Raw genomic sequence first — 20,143 nt, 5'->3', positions numbered from 1 at the left:
GGAGCGTGTCGCTTCATGAGGTGAGCCGTCGCAAAAGCTTCGGGCAGTACGAGAATAGATCTATGTCGGAGAGCGGAGGGGAAAGGGAGTCAGTAGCAAAGTAGTAGAAGCAGTACTGTACCGGGACCGCCATCGAGGCACGAGCCTGGGAGACGAGGTACATCGGTAGGCATCGATGCAATGCTTATCGTTGCACGCGGGCAGTATTCGCGCCGATTCTGGATGACGGCGAAGTGCGACGGATGAAGTCAGGTCACCGAGGCAGGCAAGGCGCGGTGTGGTGTGGTGCGGCGGGGCAGTGCGGTGCGGGGCGGTGCGAGCGGTGGAGAAATAGGAGGGTATACCGTCATTGCCTGGTGCATATTTACTGCATACCAGGCTGGTGCATATTTACTGCATACCAGGTAATATGCGGTCAGCTCCGATAGAACTGGAACCTAACTCCCTCACTACATGTACCTGCATGTGATTTTGTAAAAGTACCTAGGTACTTACCTCCTACCTTTCAGTGAAATACAAGTCCAGAGAGAAGTCCTTGCATTACCTAGGTTTGACTACCCTAGAGCAGACCCTGTTTTCGTCTATTATTCTGAGTTAGGCGATCGCCCATCGCTGCATCGCAGGGTCTCTTGGGAGGTATACGCAAAAAGCAAAACAAGGACCTCAGATTCACGCCTTAGTTCCGCCAGCATCCTCGGTGTTCTGCCAAGTGTATCCTTAACATTCACATCAGCGCCTCCTTTCAAGAGAGCAAGCACAAGGTCCAGTCTGCTAGGAGGTAGCTATAATAGCAGTATGCAGAGGCGTTCCTAAACCGGGGGGGGGGGGGGGGGGTTTGGCCAAAAATGGACTATCCTGGTTCTAGCCCATCAAAGCGGAGGCGATTCGGGTCTGCGCCTTTGCACAGTAACACTCTCGTGACTTCTACTGCTCTCTTTGGCCCAGTAGCAAAGAACATCACATCACCTCGGTGAACGTCGGCGCCATGTTCTAAGAACATCTTAATAACTTCGATCGAGCCCGAGCTAACAGCATCGGAGAACGCTGTCTCATATTTGTAGCCGCCGTTTGGATCCGCACCGTAGTCTAGGAACCACTTGACCAGAGTCTCGTCGTGAACTACGTGCCCAAGAGCTGTTGGTCCAATAGGTGACAACGGAGCATTAACGTCCCAGCCATTCCAAAGTCACGCTTCGAAATTGCAGATATGCCCAGCACTCAGCGGCGTTCTTACCTCGCCATTCTCCAAGCCCCGGAGACCTACCAAGAGCGATACAATATCTACTCTCTCCATGGCCATAGCTAGAGTAAGCGCCTTACCTGTTGACGAAGCATAAACCACACCACCCGTCTGATTCTCAAAGAACTTCCGCCACTTGGCAAGAACATCAAAGACAGAGAATATGCAGCTGCGGGCAACGGCAGCACATAGATCGTCCGGCTGCGGGAGATCCTGACCGTCGAGTATGCATGGGATGTCCACGAAGCCCAACATGAAAGCGGCATCTCCGGTGCCCTCGGACACGGCAGGGAGGAGAGGAGGAGGACGAGTAGTCAGTGGTGGCGATGATTCATCCTGTTGAAACGGGTCACGCAGCATGGCGAGGACGTGCAAGCTGACGATGGCCGTAGCTCTCCCGGCTGCGACAGACTGCGATGTCAGAAGGAGAGATGTTATCCGTAGAAAGCCAATGTCTGTGAAGAGCGATATCTGTGCTGCAGTGACAATCGCCTTGAGGTGGGAGATGTCTATGGAGGGGTGACATCTGCGGTGGGTGTGATTGGAAAATTCGAGGAGGTGAATGGAGATGGAGATGGAGATGGGGATGGGGATGGGAGGTGGAGATGGAAGCGTTCAGCGGGCCGCATGGCACGGGCGTGGGGCCTGTGGGCTTGGCGCCTGGCCAGGCAGAAGCTGCTATACCTACCTTACCTTAAGGTACCTTGTACCTCTACCTCCTACAGTACTACTACCTACCTTACCTGACCTCCTAGGCACTGTGAGAGTATATTACGGGTCTGACTCTGAAGAAATCTGCTGACAACCAAATTCCCTCACTGCTGTTTGCCGTTCCCTCTCCAGCTGTAGACAGACGATTACGGTATTGGAGGATCTCGAATAGGTAATGTACAGGTAGACGGTATCCGTGTTGCTGACACACACTCGCACGACATAAGGTACGTGAGATATGTACAGTACATGTAGATAGCGCAGACGGGAACACGTCAGAGCTCAGCAGCCAAGCAATTGCAGTCCGTCCTTGACCTCCTCGATGCATTGCGACCACCTATTGGAAGTTACCTACATGTATTCGGTACCTACCTACCTACCTCCTACCTCTTACCGCTCTTCCCGCCTGCACTGCAGCTGTCAGATGGGAAGCTATCCCAGGCAGGCAGGCACCATCCGCAGTTTCGCCACGCCACGAACACGCGGGACTGCTACATGAGGTGTACTTACGAAGGATGCATCTCCCAACCTCTTTCGCTTTGCCTCTCACATCCACCTTCTAGCCTATACAGACAACAATAACAAGAACAACAAAAACAACAAGACATCCTCGACCATGCCCTCTCCCTCATCCACCACAAACTCCTCAACCACAGCCGTCCCCTCCTCCAGCCGTGAAAGTCCTCATCAAGCCCAAACAGAAGCTCGCGCCGCAGTCCTCGCATCCCTCGAATCCGCCGGCTCACACTACGACACGAAATTCCAACGGCGAGCCACCGATTTACACGCCAACGCCACCGCCATTGCCAAGCAAGAAGCCGAGCTCCAGAAACAGACGTCTGCTCTCGCTAAAGAGGGCGCGAAATGGCAACGGCAACTCGATCGGGCGACCAAATGTGTCAATGAGATTGGCCATGTGCAGAATTGGGCCGAGATGCTGGAACGCGATTTTTTGGTGCTCGAGGAGACGTTGAGGCTGGTGGAGGAGGAGGAGGATGATGATGATAATCGTAATCATAATAATAATCATAATGTGGAAGGTCCGGGTACTGCGAGTAGGGGAACAACTTGGGGGTTGTCGTAATGGGAGCCCGGAGAGCTGTCCCGTAGATTAAAAAATGTCTCATAGATTGAGAAAAGTGCCCATCAGGGGAAATGAGCAGAGGCTGATGTGAGACCTCCATGGGCAATGATGGTAATGTTCTTTGTATACCCCCCCATACATATTGCTAAGGACCGAAAATTGACAGCTGGCTCTGCAAACCATGGGCAATGGAGACTGTGCTTGATTTCACTCTTTGACTCCTCGTCTATCTCTCTTTCTGTATCTTTCTCTTCCTGTTCCTATCTCTCTTTTCTCTACAGCCATCGCGAAGCCATCACGCCGCATCGTATCATGAAAACTACAGTATCTGGTTGGATGTCGCCAATCTTGGGCAACATGTCTTTTTCTTTCTTCTTTTCTTTCCAAAATCGCACGCGATCTGAGCCCGCTGTGGAAATGCTCTGCTTCCAAAGGGCCTTCTTTCCCTTGTACCCGGGTTTCATTGTCCAATTCATCCAATGTCCTCCCGTGCCTAAAACAAACTCCAATGCGATGCGCGAAACGTCCAGGCTGTGCGTACATAGTAGTAGTAGTGGTGGTGGTGGTGGTGGTGGTGATGGTGGTGACATCTATAGGACATCGCAGAGAAAGCCATGATCGATGCGAAATTATACAATTGGACCCGCTGGGGTCATTGTGTGGTCCTCCTCGCATGTCGGGCACGGCGTTGCTCGGGCCGTGCTCATAGAGACATGTCGTTCGCTATTGATGCTTCGAATCCATAATATATTAGTTGACCACTGGCATTGAATGCGTTGCTGTACTTCCGGCAAATGCAATGCGTGCGAATCAAGTTGCCCAGCGGCCTAAAGTCGTCAAGTGCTTAGAGGCATGGTCGCAACGGCTTCGATCCTGTCATGGTAGTCTAGCTCCAGAACCAGCTTCTCCACCATTCGCCGGCAGGCGTTCCTGACGACCTCTTTGACTTCTTGCCTTTGGGTTTGCTGTCCGACGAGCAACCATGCATAAACGAGTTTTGGGGGAAGGAATAATCCGCTTGCTCCCTATAAATGGTTAGCTACGTAGTACTGATGTCTCCGTCGAGCCATCATCTTACCAGTGCGTCAAGTTGATATTCGCGTAAGGTTCTGGGTGGTTCTTGATATAATCTGTCGTTGGGTATCCGATCGGATCGCACGTCAATTCATCGCCTTCCTGTTGATAAATCCGTATGTAGTCAATCCTCATGGTGGCAGGAAACAACTTGGCCAGTCCTGTGAGGTTGACGGCTGAGAAACTGTTACTCATTCCGAAATTGGCAATGATAGTCATGGGCTCCTGTGGCACCACGCGCTGGCCAATGTTGCCATTTGGCCCGATGGCATTGCCTTCCATCTTCCAAGTCGGCTCATCACCGATGTACCACGTAATGTAACCACCTGCACCAGGTTCGTACTCGAACGCGTAGGTTTGATAGGCTTTGCCGTCATACCAATCGTTGTTCAGAGTAGAGAGTGCAGAAACGGCCTCTTGAAATTGACCTCCCTGATATGCGTTCGCTTCCGTGACAGAGTAATCGTAAATCTCCATCCAATCAGCTTGGGGCTGCCAGAAAACATCAAAGGGTGCGACTTGAAACGATTGAGATGCAGAGCCGACGGCGGCACCCAGCGGAGGCTGAAGGTATTCGACAGAGGCTTCAATGGCATCGATTTCTGGAGCACTCCGGCTGATTCCAGGCGAAGGATGATCCTCACCATTGCAAGTACACGCTGGAAGCCTCATGCCGGGAAGATAACTCAATCCATCCGGGTCAGACTGATTTGGTGTGATACCGACGTCGCACTTATCATGGTAGCTGTATGGCCACATGCCGTCAGTCGTTGCAGCAAAGCCAGGTCGACCAAGATTGCCCATAGACCAGAAGCCTGGCCAAAACCCAATCGTGTCACCACGGCCGGGTAGCGATATGGATGCTTCCAGGTACCCGCCTTTGAAGCATAGTTTATTCCAGGACTGAATCATGCCAGATCTGTAATTGAGATTGTGGTTTTGGAAGGCGTCGAACTTGAGATTCAGCGTGCCGCCTTCCGTCGTGACGGCATCCGGATCATACCATTCCAGGTCCATGGTGACTCCGTACCAGAAGTCCATAGCTTGAAAATAGGGATCATCCTCGTCGTAAAAGGTTCGGCCAGGCTTGTTGAACTCATCGCTGAAGACGAGTGTTTGTTGCTTGCCATTGTCTCCCTTGCGCGTTTTGACGGAATCTGGAGTGTCCGGGTCAATCACACTCTGGCGCAGATTCGATAGCAGAGGCCGCTGGTCAGAGATACAATCTGGGTCTCTCGAGCAAGCGCCGTTGCTTGGATCAATCTTGCTTTGAACAAAAGTTCTGCACACAATGTTAGCTATGACTGTCGTCGTTTTTCCCACAGTCGAGGCAGCAACTCACAATATAGGATAGCCGATGAACAGAATCAGAATTCCGATGGTAATCAACGCTAGGCCCCCGACATTTACGAACCCTCTCTTGCTAAACAAATCGGCGCACACTAGCCTGCCATCCTTGTCGTTCGGATCTGGGTTGTGCAAGTAGTCATCCTTCTCCACATCTTCTGGAAACAACAGGAGACCTGCTCCTGGCAGAATATTAAATTTTTCGCTGACCGTCTGTGTGGTGACTCCATCATCGCTTCCTGCTCTGGACGGTGCTCTTGAGTCGTCAAACGGCGATACGAAAGGCCCGCCATATCTGCTGTCCCTGCTCCCTGCGCTTTCCGACGACCAAGAAGTTCTCCTTGAATTGAAGCCGTTTTCTGAGGGCGAACGCATAGGACTGTCCTCATCTCGGAACCTTCGCATCTGAGTTTTGCGCGGTGGCAGCAGTAGCTCAGACGACTCCGCGGGCGCGGCTGAAGAGTACAGGGAGTTGCCACTGGCGGCATTGCGTAGGGTTTGTGTGGTCCCTGGCCGGCCAGGTTGTGTGAGCGATCGCGAAGAGGGCTGCCGTGGAGTCAGCTGAGGTCGTGAGGCTGCGCCAGCGGGCTGTCCGAGGTCGAGGAGTGCATCGTTGCTCGAATGCACTTGAATGCGAGGGGGATTGTGCCGGTCCATGGCAAGCAGTAGGCCGGGCACACGGCCACGCCGGGGCGGAGTAGAGGGCGGAGAGGGCGAGTGAGGCGGCTAGGAGCGAGGTCTACGTCGACCGCATGTGGTGACAAGCGAATGGTGAGTTGGAATTGCGGCTCGGTGTGGATGATATGAGTGTGTGGGTGTGGTGGTAGGTGTATGTAGGCGCGTGCAGGACAGACCAGACGGCGAGACTGTGTTGTTTCTGATGATGGCGGAACGAGAGTATGTGCGTGCGTGTGTTGTGCTGTGAGAGTGAGACCTGAATCTGATACGGCAGTGCTAATGTTCGATGCGTATGTGGCGTGGAGGTGGTGCAGAAGAGACAAAACAGACAAACGAGCAGTGGGAGTGGTGCGCAGACACAGTTGGCCTCATAAACGAGTCGGGTGAGTAGGAGGAAGGAGGACGGGAAGTAGGTAGAAGGATGTTTTGCGCGTGTAGGTACGGAGGTAGCGAGAGTACGGCCTAACCGACTACAGGTACGCCATCAGGGGCGTTGAAGGGCAGTTCTAGCCAGCCAGCCAGTGTCCAGTGGCGGTGGTGTGGAGAGGCTCCACTTATCCTCGCTGGATCGGGGCGAATATATATTAAGTGTGGTATATTAGATAATTACTAAGTAAATGTAGGATGTACTTCATGTAGGTGTAAGGTACCGTGTGTATAGACGCTCATATGAACGACGTGCTGCCTGCCTATAGGTACTTCCAGGTTCTTTTCGGCTCCGCGATCAATGCTGCTGGCAGGCATCTGTACCTCTAAATCTTGAGCTAGACCTACCTACAGTAGTTTGACCCTGGCAACTGGGCCTCTAGAACAACGTTAAGCTTCTTCTACCACACCCTGGAGGTGGAATAAGAACTTGCTAAGTGCCCACTGCCCGGGGTGCCAGCGGCGCAACTTCAATATCGGCCTCGCCGCCTCCGGCCCTTAGGGCTTACCTGTAGGCTGTGCCCGTACTTCAGTAGGCTGGAGGTAGGACTGCTCGATACCTACCTAGGTACCTAGGTACCTGACCTAGAATACCTTGATGCTCTCCTGATACATGATATTCACACTCCGCTGCGCCGAAACAGGCATCGAAGAGGCCTACATTGGCTTCACTGAGCTTCTGACCATATTTTACGTTGGAGGATCAGGCACATATGCGCCTGAGTTGCGCCATTCCAGGACCACCACGCCACGACCAAAATAAGCACTTTTTCAGGTTTATTTTAAGCGAGCTTACCTGACCACCTGAGTTCTACCCTGGTTTTGTTTTCTGCACATTAACTGTATAGTCATCCTGTCTGCACCAAGAAAAGAACTCCAGTCCTCCAATCATCGCACTGACCTGCAACCATCTGACGGAATGGAGGAAGACCGAGCGCTGGCAGACCTTGGCCCTGATCTGCCTGTTGCAGCCGACAATCACGACGGCGCCGCAACTCTGCCAAAACAGCCCAAAAGGCGGTTCATTGGCAGACGAGCCGCAGATGCCAAAGCCGCTGCGAAAGCAGAGGCCGGCGGTGGCGCGATTGAGGATACGGGTGCTGTTCAGGGTACGCCTTATCCTACGCGACCTTGGGTAGCACAAAGCACGAGCTGATAGAAGTAGTTGCTCCACGACGGCGGCCTGCCCGTGCCCTGAACAACGTGCCGGATGAGATCCTGTACGACCCAGCTATCAACGATGCAATTGCACTATTACCGAAAAACTACAATTTTGAGATTCACAAGACCATTCATCGCATCAGGACTTCTGGTGCGAAGCAGATTGCGCTGCAAATGCCCGAAGGCTTGTTGTTATTTGCCACAACCATTTCCGACATCCTCACACAGTTTTGCCCGGGTGTCAGTACGCTCATCATGGGCGACGTGACATATGGCGCTTGCTGCATCGACGACTACACAGCACGAGCTCTGGGCTGCGATCTCCTCGTGCATTATGCCCATTCGTGCCTGATCCCTGTAAATGTGACGAAGATCCAGACTTTATATGTCTTCGTGGACATACAGATAGACGTCGAGCACTTGCTTGCTACCATCGAGCGCAACTTCAAGCCCGGCAGCACAATTGCTATGGTAGGGACAATACAATTCAACGCTACGCTTCACGGCACTTCGCAACAGCTTCGATCGGCAGGTTACAATCTCATTGTCCCTCAAATCATGCCTCTCTCCAAAGGCGAAATACTGGGCTGCACATCACCACGTCTTACGAAGGAGCAGAATGTGGACCTAATTCTGTATCTGGGGGATGGTCGTTTTCACCTGGAAAGTGCGATGATTCACAACCCATCAACGCCGGCATATAGATACGATCCGTACTCGCGACGGTTGACGCACGAGACGTATGATCACGATACACTACTCGCAGATCGATCCAAAGCACTTACACAAGCACGGAAGGCGAAGAAGTGGGGCTTGATCTTGGGCAGCCTGGGACGACAAGGCAATCCGCACACGATGACTTTGATCGAGAATCATCTACGCGAGAAGGGCATCACCTGGGTGAACTTGCTTCTCAGCGAAATCTTTCCGGGCAAGCTTGCGATGATGCCGGATGTAGAGTGTTGGGTTCAGGTGGCTTGTCCTCGGCTCAGTATTGATTGGGGCTATGCTTTCCCACGACCTCTGCTAACACCGTATGAAGCTTTGGTGACTCTGGGAGAACGAAAGGGATGGGAGGGACAAGTCAACGAGATCACGGGTGAGAAGGAAGAGACAGTATACCCTATGGACTTTTATAGCAAGCAAGGCTTAGCTAGAGTGAAGGCCGAAGACGTTGCGGTCCCGCCGATGCTATCGAATGCGGTATAAAAGATGAATATGACTGCGTCTGTATATGATCCAGTTCATGTGTACAGTGTCGGCCTTCCAGTAGAATGCACGTTACAAAAGTCTCATGGATACCTGTAGCTACCCTTCCCAAAGTGTAACGCATGTGACATTGATATTGGCGACTGCCACTAGCGCCATTTCTCAGCGGAGCATCTTTAAGATCTTTCCTAGGTGCTTACATACATATTGTGGTCGAGTGTCCGAGTCCTCGCTTCTGCAATTGAGCATACCTTTATGCCGTAATAACCACGTCGCCATTGGAAGCCATACTTGGATCCCTTGAAGGTTCGCGCACGTTGAGGGAAGTGGACCGAATCATTGGGCTAAATCACCTTGCGCCCAGCGATCTACACGAACACCTGGCCATGCTTCACTAAGAGGCACATACAGGCGGAGAGAATGCTTCAACATCGTCATCGCTATGGAAGTTGAGCAGTAGTATTGTTCACGATGCCACCGACGCCGTCTGCGCCGTCGAATATCCGCGCATACGTGCAATGGAAAGAGCCGGCCATATATGCAGGAGAGCAGGTTGAATGCATCATCACATTCAAGAACATAGCACGGCCTGCGGGGACCGAGAGGCCGCATGCTCTGGGAAGCGGCGACGCGTATAGCAGAGGGCAATCTATCAGCGTCTCGAGGGCGCACAGTCGGCGCTCCTCGCTTGCGCAGTTGAAAGCACCGCCATTGGCATTATCCAGAGCGCCGTCAGTATCGGTAGCGAGCGCGAAGGGCACGCATGGTAGCAGAGGACACCGGCCGACGCTGTCTCTGAGCGTAGCGAATGGATCCGCAAGACTAGAAAATGGGACTGGCCTCCTCGGCACCACTCCTCAGACCGCCAACACTCCCGTCAGCGCCTCGAGGCCAAACAAGAGCCATGGGCGCAGCCTGTCGATCATGTCGCTCGGGAGTGAGGCCATTAGCGAGGGCAGGGCATCTGGTCTTCACAACGGGCCAGGCAAGAGACCCATGAAGGGGCATGGGCGTAGTGCCAGTCTGCAATACACATCGACCCTAGGAGGACAGTCACCAGCTGCCTTGGGCATGCTATCACCGCGCCAGCCCTCACCTTTGTATGAGGCCACCACACTTTCCGCCGACAATAGTACAACGGAGCGACCGTTACCTACCCGTCCAGCCCGAAGACGTCCAGGTACGACATCTGCTGGCAACACACCACAACTGGGGAGACAATCCAGTCTAAGGAAACAGTCTAGTGCAGAGACACAAGTTGCTTCTGCTTTCAACAGTTTCAAGTTTCCTCCAGAGTCTTCGCCACAAGTGCCGTCTCCAGTAGAAGAGTCAGCAACACCACGACCCACGCTCACGCGCAATCCCTCAACGATGCACTCTAGCAGGAGGCAGCGCTCGCCACAGCCACCGGACAGTTGGTCTGGAGGTATGGGCAGCCTGAACCCCATCTCTCGGGTCATGTCAGAAACTTCACAGGATGGCACTCCGCGGACGAGCAGCGAAATCTATTCCATGAGCAATCACAGTGACGAAACCTTGGCTTCCGAGCTTCCCCTGCAACAACAGTTTGCACGACTACTCCCTGGACGGTCACACTCACGACAATATTCGAGGTCTCCTCAAAACAAACCTGCTGTGCCAGAGACATTGATGATGGCGTACGCACAGACTGTGGGCCAATTCACAATTGATGGAAGTCTTGTCAATGCTGCGCCATTTGAGGAGGTCAAAAGGAAGGGTGTGCAAGGTGGTGGGGGAGTAGTTGGGGTTGAGCGCTCGAAGCGTTCATCTGGCCTGTTCGGTGCACTCAGTTGGGGAAACATTGGTGAATCTCTCGGCGGCTTGCTGGGAGGCGACGAGATGAGTTCGATGGCGCAGATGAAGGCGACGGCCGGCTCCAAAACCATACCACTCTTATCGACACCTCAAAGTCTACTCTTCGTGGAATTGAAGCTGGCGCCTGGAGAGAGCAAAAGCTATAGCTACAGATTCTCCCTTCCTCGAGGTTTACCTCCCACACACAAAGGAAGGGCGATGAAAGTCACTTACCATCTCTCGCTTGGAGTGCAGCGGCCGGGAGGTCAGATTGTAAAGCACGTTGATGTTCCCTTCCGAGTGCTAGGGAGCTACGACTCCCGGGGAGACACTCTTGGTCACGATCTCATGTCTCCTTATGTACTATTACAAGATGCTGCGCGCACGACGAGTATCTCTTCCGACTCGCCGGATTCCAATGGCACGCCGAAATTCTTGTCCGATACAGAACCCAAGCACAAAAAGACTCCCAAACAAGGGTTAGAGGATTTTTTACGATACACGAAAAGACTACTCGATACACCAGTCGATGCCAACGGTATCTTGTTGTCTCCTACCTCTCCGAGATCTCCTCAGTTACCATCACTGTCTCGACGAAACAGTCTTGTCGATCTGGCCCCCACCAAAATCAAGGAAGCCATCGACTTCGCTATTCTACGCTCGAATCGAAGTGAATTGAGTGCATCGCGGCAAGGGGGGTCGCAAAGCAGCAATCGCTTCAATATCGCTCGATCAGGACAACCGGTGGCCGTGCTTACTATGCTGCGACCCGCATATCGACTCGGCGAATCCGTCATTGGAACCTTCAACTTCGCAAATTTCAGTACGGGCCCAAGCACCACAGCACAGGCTCCCATCTATTCTCTGCTTGTGGAGCTAGAGTCAGCTGAGCAAATCGATGCCTCGTTGGCTCTACGCAGCAGTAACTCCATCGGCCGAGTGACTCGCAAGGTGTACGCAACGTGTAGGCAGAACTCACTATTTGCCAGGCAGGTTAGCTTTAGTCTCGCCATACCATCTAGTGCCGCCCCGAGCTTCGAAACAACTGGGGTGAGTCTCACTTGGAGACTGAAAGTCGAATTTACCACGCACCGACAAATACAGGGTCTGGGCATCGAGGGCACTGATGGAGATAGCAATTTACTTGAAGAGCTTGGGAGCGACGAACGGGGCACGACGTATATTGCCAAAGAGCGATTACCGGCCGACACTTTTGAAATAGCCGTGCCACTCAAGGTATATGGAGCTATTGGCATAGACGGCGTAAGCCACGAAAGCGAAGCGTTATATGTATAGATAGCAGTATCGACGTCTCATCTGGTCGATCATGTTTGCACGTTTCCGTTTGCGGTCTATTTGTTCCTTTTTATCAGTCACGTGATGCCGTGGCCTACCCGCGTCGCAGTTATGTATCGACAACACGGGCAAGTTACGATCTTAACGAACATCACAGATACACTATACGCTCGACACAATGCCTGAAGCGATTGCAACCACCAAACGGAAATTTTACAAGGCGCTGGACGCTCTCACTAGTAGCTCGACGAATACGACTCACGACTCGACGTCCATAATCAGCAACACCGCTCGCACGTCGGCTTCGGCATTGGCGTTCGACGAAGCACGAGAACGCGCGCGCAAGCGACTGCGCCAGAGCACGTCCACCACCTCCCTCAACACCGCCGACGTTCATGCCTCTTCGATCGTATCACTGCCGCGCAAGACTCCTCTCCGACCACGGCCAAAGAGTGGTGTGGAGCCCAAGACACCTCCTCACTTCTCACCATGGTCCCAGGACAGCTTCCTGGCTCGGCTGAAGACGTACAGCAGCGTCAGCACATGGCATCCGAAGCCAGATCCTATTAATGAGGTGGAATGGGCAAAAAGGGGCTGGGTCTGTGTCGATGTCAATACCGTGGCATGCAGAGGCGGTTGCGAGAGGCGCGTGGTTGCAAGCTTGAATGCTTCGAGCAGGCGACGTACAGATGAAGACAGCGTGGGCATGGACGCGGATAGGAGTGATGAGGACGAGGAAGCTGCTGCCTTGGAAGAAGCCCTCGCAGAGCGCTTCAAGGACGAGATTATTAATGGCCATTCCGGCTCTTGCATGTGGCACAAAGCCGGCTGCAAAGACGACATCTACCGTCTTCCGGTCGTGCGCCCCACTGTCTGGCAGCCTGAATTGTCCAAACGCTTTCGAAGCCTACTGAGCATAGGGAGCTCCATCGACAAGGTCACCATCAGAACTTTGGAACCTACATCTGTGAACCAGAAACTTTTCAAGGACCTCCCACGGGAAGTCATCGATCCGTCCGACACGACACTGCACAGCTCGATAACAGCATTCGAAATCGCCCTTCACGGCTGGCGAGGCTCTTCAGAATCGGGCAACGATCTTTTACATTGTGATGCGTGTTTTCAACGTATAGGACTGTGGATGTACCAACCAGACTACGTTGCCGCACGGCGGCGCCCCTCGACGACCAGCGACGAGGAGCAGGATGATGAAGCGAGCATCGATCTTGTGGAAATGCATCGAGAGCATTGCCCGTGGCGAAACCCAGCGACACAACACGCTACCGGCAGCTTGGCAGGCTTGAACGCTTCTCAAATTCTGCAGAGGGTCGTGGCAACTGCAGCGCGAGATCACAGAAGGAGATCACATGAACATGTCGTCACTGTTGCTGACCCCAACGACCAGACGAGTAGTGCGGGTGAGCAGCTGCCAGAGGTGACGCAGACACTCACACGGGCGGAGCTGGCGCAACAGGATCAAGAGCGGGAAAGCAGATTGAGGAAGTTGAAGAATCTGTTCAATATCAAGAGAAAGTCGACAAACAGTTTGTCCAGACAGGGTAGAGTTTAGCGATGAAGAAGATACCCGGACTGTGGGCATTTGAGCGTTCGAGCGTAACATGAATATACATGACTACACGTTGTATACCGAAGGACATTCGGAATCTTTGTTGAAACTCTATTATTCGCAATGCATTCAATCATGGTGCATACATGTATGCATCGCTGAATCATGGCATCGTGATGGCATACTCTAAACCTCCGGCAATGGCACAGCCCTGTAGAGCAAGATTAGAGCGCTATGCGTTTCGCCACCGCCAGAGAGTGTCTCAATCTTCTCACTGTCCACCTCCTGCACCTTGTCGTCGTTGAACCACCACCATTTGCCATCCTCCTCCTTCCCCGGTGCAGCAGTCTTCTTCACGTAGGCTGTGTAATGTCCAGAATCTGCAGAGGACCCTTGATGGGTGACCACACCTCGAAGCTCATACAGTCCAGTCTGGTTTGAGGCAGGATCCTTCGCCAAGTCTGGATGCACAAGTTTGAGGAGCTCCTTCTTCGATGCGAGGATCGACGCCGCACGTTCCTGCTCAATCTGCTCATCTGTCTTATACACCTCTTCCTCCTCAGTACCTCCCATTGCTGTATCCTTCTGAGCACTATTCGACTTCTTCTGCTGGGCCAACTCAGCTTCAGAGTCAGGCCCCGTGGCCTTTGACTCACGCTCCTTCTCCTTTTGCAGTTTCTTCTGGAGGGGCTCATCGCCACGCACCTTTGCGTCTTTGGATGCATCCTCAATCTGCTGGTTGATGCGCTTTTGTCTCTTCTTCGCACGCACTACGTCTTCCTCCTCTTTACGCACCTCGCGGATATGGTCGCGGACTGGGATAAGCTTCTTGCGAAGCTCGTCTGTGCAGAATTCCGTAACATCAATCTCGTGCTGGAAAGTGACTTTTCGCAAGATCTTGGCCTTCTTGCCGGTGTCTTTGCGCCAGAAAAAGCGTACAAAGTGAATGGGCAGGTATTTCGGCAATCGCGAGATATCAGATTGGCGGGCATAGATAGCGGTGCGACCTAGTGAAGGCGAATTCTTCTCCAGTTCTTCGTTCAGAGCGATGCTGATACCTTCCCGCATGTGGTTGACCTCCACATTGATGTTGCACTTCAAGTCGTTGAAGTCCTCACTGTTAGTAGAGACTCCCTCGTCCGGTGCTTCCTTGCAGGTGGTGGTGACATCAAATTTGCCGCCCATGTATTTATCCACCCAAGTTTTGTAGCCATTTGGGTCATCCTTCAGCTTGAGTGTGTCTCTCAGGTTCTGTACTAGCTGCGACCAGACTTCTTCGGCATCCTGCTGCGCGTAGCCATGTCCATTCTTTGCCCTTTCCGCGAACTGTGGGTGCTTCTGCCGGAGTGCCGTCAGGAACATGAGAGGCGGAAAACCTTGCTGAGTCTCGTTCATCTGCTGGAAAAGGTCTCCCAACGCAGAAGTCAGGTCCGAGCCGCCGCTGAGACCTCCCAACCCGTGCTGTGCCAGCTGCTCCGCTGAGAAGAGTGACGAGGATGGACCAGCAGTCGGCGCAGCGGGTTTATAGACCTTCAACTCTTCGATCAGCTCCGGCACAGCGCGTAGCGTCTGGAGCGTGGCGTTCGCATAGCACGTGTTGCCCATATTCTGCAGGCCAGCAGGTATAGCGCCCTCCTGCTGTGCAAGTTCGGCTTCGGTCATGTCTTCCGCAAACTTCATCTTCTCCGTTGGCGCATCGATCACGACCTTGTCCGAAGGATTGCCAATGAGGGTGATGGTCTGTCCGGGCTTGAGGCCCAGTGACTTGAGCAGCGTGTCGTCTTTGACCATCTTTTTCGCCACAATCTTCTGGTAGTCGGGCTCGACACCGGTGAGAGAGTATAATTGAACCTTCAGATCCTCGCCGGTACCATTCTCTACGTCCACCTCCAGGTCATGGACCTTGCCTTGGTGCTTGACCTTTATGGCGATTTCCGCCATCTTGTCCTCGTTTCCTGCGTACCTCAGTGGCGAGCGCGGTTCACAAGAACAGTGTGTCGATGTACCAAGAGATGACACACGCGGTGGCGGCGGTGGTGGTTGTGGCGATGTTTATGAGTGGGTGTGTGTGTGTGTGGGATAGAGAAAGGGCGATCGTGAGCGGCAAGTTTGCAGGCGTTTGTGGTGTTGGTGTTTACTGGGTAGGTACGACGTTAGAGTATCTACCTTAGGTAAGAGGTACATATAGAGCTACATCATGACGGCGGCCCGGCTTACTAATTGAGCGTGAAGTGCTGGACGTCAGACATGGGTGCTTACATGTATTCCTGAGTCAAATAGCCTGTTGTCTCTATGTCCAGCTAACTTATATATTAATGCTCGCCCGGAATGCCTCGCTCTTCACCAGACCAGGGTATCACTAAAAATTGATTAAAACCAAATACTTATTCACCACCACAAAAGCCACTTGAACATCCTTCCCAGCAAAACCACCGCCCTTTTCAAACTGTTGATGATGACAACAACGAACCAGACGGACCACATGATCCCCAATAAAAGCCACTCGAAGATCTTGGAGCCGACATTGATGAGAAGCTTTAGGTTCTTTCTACGTGCACGAAACATGCTGTCGATGGTCTCGTCCATGCGTTTCAAGTCCTGAGGCATTTTGGTCGTGAGCTCGACATTGAAAGCGTCTGCTTCATCCGATGTCTCGTGAACCAGTTTTGTGAGCTGGTCTCCGGATTTGTGAGTAAGTTCTTCAAGACGCATGCTCAAGGTCCGGATGGCGCCACCCTGAAAGTGCTCGAGAAGTTTTTCAAATCCGGAAACGGTGCCATCTAGCGTGCTTGACAGTATCTTTGCTGCCACTACATGCTCTTCTTTCCGAGCTACCGGCTCAAACTTCCGTCCCGCAGTCTCTGCAGCCTTAATAATACACGGGAGCGGTGGATCGCGGGTGTTGTCTGCCAGACTGCGAATTTCGTGCGCCTTGATTCCCGAAGCCAGCAACAATGCTCGCACACGCGCAATGTCTCGTGTTGTCACTTTGCTCGAGAATTCGTTCTCGGCTTGGGGTTTGGCTAGTTGTTCACGATGCAGATGGTCTGAAATGCTCCAATTCCATTTGCCAGGCACTGGTGTGCTGGTGCCTCTAGTTTTCATGTGTAAATCACTCGGCCTGGCCTCATCAAGGACGAGGTCGTTCTGAGAGACGGACTTGCGGCGCTTGGAGTCCTCCACCGTACTCGCACCATCCCTGGATTTGCTCGGTGACATTTCGGGTTCTCGTGTGTCGCCATTATCAGGCAGATTGATCTTCGGCAGATCCTTTCGATTAGACTGTGCTCTCTTCTGTAGCTTTTCGAATGGATCGCTGTCTTCTGACAATGGACTGGCGGGAGCCGTTTTTTCCCGTCCACCAGGGGACTTGAACGATGGTAGGCCCGACATGAAGTACTTCGACTTGGGTTGCTCACTTTCAATGGACGCGTATGAACTGATGCCATCATCGACTGTATACAAGTCAGCAGTTCTCCGTCGCTGTAGAGAGGGCTCAAATTCGGCATCTGAGGCTTCGGATTGAGGAACAGAGGCGGCCGTGTGACCTCCTTCACGACTGCCACGAAGCCTATCGCTGAGTCGCGAGCCTTCAATGCGCACGAGATCTCGAACGCGGCCTCCCTTGAAGAAGCGATTTGATGACAGCTTAGACTCTTTCATCGACATTCCAGTCGCAGTATTTGTCGTGTCTGCACGTCGCAGGTCGCTTTCAATGCTGTCATAAGTCTTGTGCCGTCGGATTTGAGGTGGGCGTACAGAGTCAACGCTCGACCTGGGTAGACCAGTGCTAGAGCCTGCACTTAGTACTGGTGAGAGGGGAGCCCCATTGATGTTGTTCGCGGCAAAGTCGGTTGCCTCGATGTTGTTGTGCTCCTTGCTCTTACTGCGTGAGTGAAACATGGACAGCTTCAGACCTTTTGTCTTCTGTTTGATAGGTGAAGTCTGCTTGCTTGTAATCGATTCTGCAGTGTTCTTTCTTGAGAGTGTTGGTCTCGCGGGAGAAGTCGGGCTGTCGACTACCATTTCGTTCAAAGATGCTAGTCGATGGTCCTCCGAAATTCTGCTTTCCACAGACCTTGACCGTGGAGGTCGCTGGAAGTCCGTAGATGGCCTGCCAGTCACTGTAGCATAAGGGTCTTGACGCGACTTCTCCGCGCCGGCACGGGAGGCAGGGAAAGGCGTATTTCGTGAATCCCAGTGATCTGGCGACACCATTTCCGGCGAGGACAACTCCCCTTTCTCGTCCTTGGCAATCATTTCCCGCATGTGCCTCTCGAGTGGACCAATGTTCTCGTCGCCGCCCTCGTCATCGCCATATCTTAGCGGGGGTGGTTTACGACCTTCGTCGCTCGACGCGCTTGTGACGCTCCCAGATCGGCTAACGCGATTGCGACCGAGTCGTGGCAACGGAAGTATGTGCTTATGTTTGTGCCGCGCTCTGGATCGATGCTCATCCCAAGACTGGTCAGAATCGCTGTGCGTATCAGCAATGGATCCATCGCGACGGCCCGTTTCTGCACTACGACGGCTGACTTCCTTGCTGCGTCGTGGCACCTCCAGACTGGCTCGTGGACGTGGTGGGAATATGCGATTGCCATGCCGGTCCTCGACAATGGTCTTGTTGTCACCCCTTTCGACCCAATAGGCATCCGCAAGGAGTTCTGCCGGCTCAATTGTCCAGCCGGTCTCGGGTCTTGTGATAACAGAGCTCGCAGTGTCTGTTCTGCGATGACCGTGAGCCATCCCGAAACGTGTGCTTTGATCGGCTTCAAGCTCTCCTGAAAATGGTGGCAGTCTGACCTGATCTTCACCCGGTCTATAAGAGCCGTCCTTAGCCACGGCGTCAACTTCGTCAATCCAACGTCTAATCCTGTCGGTCTCGTGGAAAGCCTCAATAGGCACAGTCAACGGCCGGCGCTCCCGATTTCGTAACCGTCGATCTCGCAACGCTTGGAGAGGGTTGTATGCCCTCCCAAGCTTTTGCTTTACAACACTTTCAGAAGACGTGATTCTTGTCAATTGATAGTGTGCGCTGCCGGGGCTACTTGTAGCATGCATACTGTAGTTACCAGGAGCAGTGGCGTCAGGCCTGAGTGGAGGCAAATGCTCCAGCAAGCGCCTATGCTCGCTTGCAAGCTCGAAGTACGTCCGCGCCTTTTCTGCACGAGACAACGTGGCAGGCGAGAACGTGTAGACCACGTTCTGCTCCACATCCAAGGGACTTCCGTGGCGCTCAGATCGGGGGTGGCTATGTCGTTGCGAAGTGGGCGTAGGAATACGACTGTCATTTGCATAGCTAGCCCGCTTTGATCCAGACGAGGCTGATCGTATGGGGCCATAGCCAGAGTCCAGTGCGGACACATATCTCCGGCCTCCAGCGGGCAGGATAGGCAACGGCAATGTGTTGCTTACGTGCCGCTTTCGGCTCTCGCTCAATTTGAGGGCCATTTGTACCAATTGTGCTGCATCCAGACTCGGCTGTCTCAACTCCGACTGCTTGCCAGAGCTGGCATGGGCAGGGCGATCGCTCGAGCGCTCACTCGTGGACGGGGAGCCTCTGGGGGAGGACTCTCCAGGGCCTCGAGCAGCAGTATTTCGCCTCTTTTCCATGTAGACCCCGCCAATCTGTCCCTTTTGCTCCTGTTTGGCGCCTGAGTGCGGCAAATCGTGTGATGCTCGCAGTTGTCCATTGCCAATTACCGAGCCTAGCAAGAAGCCGCCAGGCTTCCTAATCCGACGCGGTATTTTGCTGTGACTCGAGGTCTCTGATGCGTTCGATAGGCGATCTCGGCTCCGTTGCTTCTGTCCCAAGTCATGCGAGTTTTCTGCGGTGCTGTGGAGGCTCCGTATAGCGCTCGAGCTGCGCGACTGCGCTTCGGAGCTCGACTCACCATATTGAACGGCAGCAGGCAGCGATGTCGAGGCAGCTGAGTCGGCGGCATCGAGAGATTCAACCTCACTGGACATGACCTTACCACCCACGAGTGGCTGCTATCTAACGAGTCGGTTTCGAAGCCCAGGAGATGCTGCACATGGTGGAAGTGGAACAGGATAGCTCGACACCTCAGGTACGCGCCAGACGCCAGTCCAGGATTGCCGCGAAGGTCGACGTGTAGGACTATGGTCGTAGGAGGTAGCAGCGAAACTTCGTCGAGAGGGAGAGGGCGTCCACAGTTGGAATCGCGAAGACGGGCTTGATCACAGGAGGATGATCAATAGTAGTCCTGAGAGGAGTATTGCAGATCGTCTCTCAAATTCTCAACCCTTGCGAATCCTCGTACTTCTTCGACCTCCTAGTGTAAAGGACGTTTAATTGATCAGCCCAGTAGGAGGCAGTTCCATAGCCATTACCTGAACGCTAATGAACAATTCTCTTTGGACAGAAACGTCATCGCGAGCCTGTTCCACGAGGAAATCAACCTCGGGCGGGAGTACACAAACGTTTAACGTTGTCGGGGAGCACTTGTCCAGATTCGTCTTCTGTATTTATAAGCTTTTCTTCCGGGCAATACATGTACCTACTGCAAGTACC

General features: G+C 53.2%; 7 protein-coding genes across 7 annotated transcripts; 3 read left to right on the top strand and 4 right to left on the bottom strand.

Moving 5' to 3' along the window:
• Positions 1-559: 559 nt before the first annotated feature.
• SEPMUDRAFT_138188 (uncharacterized protein) lies at positions 560-1,000 on the bottom strand (the record flags this gene model as incomplete). The annotated part of the gene is made up of 3 exons (XM_016902869.1): positions 560-581; positions 643-771; positions 852-1,000. 3 exons carry the CDS (start codon positions 998-1,000, stop codon positions 560-562), a joined length of 300 nt encoding a protein of 99 aa, XP_016765628.1.
• Positions 1,001-2,582: 1,582 nt separating this feature from the next.
• Positions 2,583-2,936, top strand: SEPMUDRAFT_29298 (uncharacterized protein; the record flags this gene model as incomplete). Its single annotated transcript, XM_016908452.1, has 1 exon — positions 2,583-2,936. A coding segment is annotated over one exon (354 nt), but the record flags the coding sequence as incomplete, so codon positions are not given.
• Positions 2,937-3,167: 231 nt separating this feature from the next.
• On the bottom strand, positions 3,168-6,501 carry SEPMUDRAFT_146509 (glycoside hydrolase family 16 protein). The gene is made up of 3 exons (XM_016903698.1): positions 5,452-6,501; positions 4,114-5,391; positions 3,168-4,060 (listed from the first exon to the last, which is right to left on the bottom strand). Exons 1-3 carry the CDS (start codon positions 6,111-6,113, stop codon positions 3,922-3,924), a joined length of 2,079 nt encoding a protein of 692 aa, XP_016765626.1. The 5' UTR covers positions 6,114-6,501; the 3' UTR covers positions 3,168-3,921.
• A 949-nt stretch (positions 6,502-7,450) lies between these two features.
• On the top strand, positions 7,451-8,930 carry SEPMUDRAFT_130238 (diphthamide biosynthesis protein 1; the record flags this gene model as incomplete). The annotated part of the gene is made up of 2 exons (XM_016902347.1): positions 7,451-7,669; positions 7,726-8,930. The coding sequence occupies exons 1-2, from the start codon at positions 7,480-7,482 to the stop codon at positions 8,928-8,930; spliced, it is 1,395 nt and encodes a 464-aa protein (XP_016765625.1). The 5' UTR covers positions 7,451-7,479.
• Positions 8,931-9,268: 338 nt separating this feature from the next.
• Positions 9,269-13,694, top strand: SEPMUDRAFT_130237 (Rgp1-domain-containing protein). The gene is made up of 2 exons (XM_016902346.1): positions 9,269-12,008; positions 12,199-13,694. Exons 1-2 carry the CDS (start codon positions 9,402-9,404, stop codon positions 13,609-13,611), a joined length of 4,020 nt encoding a protein of 1,339 aa, XP_016765624.1. The 5' UTR covers positions 9,269-9,401; the 3' UTR covers positions 13,612-13,694.
• SEPMUDRAFT_146508 (cysteine proteinase) lies at positions 13,693-15,704 on the bottom strand. The gene has a single exon (XM_016903697.1). It carries the CDS (start codon positions 15,547-15,549, stop codon positions 13,795-13,797), a length of 1,755 nt encoding a protein of 584 aa, XP_016765623.1. The 5' UTR covers positions 15,550-15,704; the 3' UTR covers positions 13,693-13,794.
• Positions 15,705-15,861: 157 nt separating this feature from the next.
• SEPMUDRAFT_146507 (uncharacterized protein) lies at positions 15,862-19,954 on the bottom strand. Its single transcript, XM_016903696.1, has one exon. It carries the CDS (start codon positions 19,576-19,578, stop codon positions 15,997-15,999), a length of 3,582 nt encoding a protein of 1,193 aa, XP_016765622.1. The 5' UTR covers positions 19,579-19,954; the 3' UTR covers positions 15,862-15,996.
• Between the last annotated feature and the right edge of the window lie 189 nt (positions 19,955-20,143).

Source organism: Sphaerulina musiva (genome assembly GCF_000320565.1).
Source record: "Sphaerulina musiva SO2202 unplaced genomic scaffold SEPMUscaffold_1, whole genome shotgun sequence".
NCBI lineage: Eukaryota > Fungi > Ascomycota > Dothideomycetes > Mycosphaerellales > Mycosphaerellaceae > Sphaerulina > Sphaerulina musiva.
Note: the sequence above shows the minus strand (reverse complement) of the source record. Positions and strands in the feature narration are given on the sequence as shown.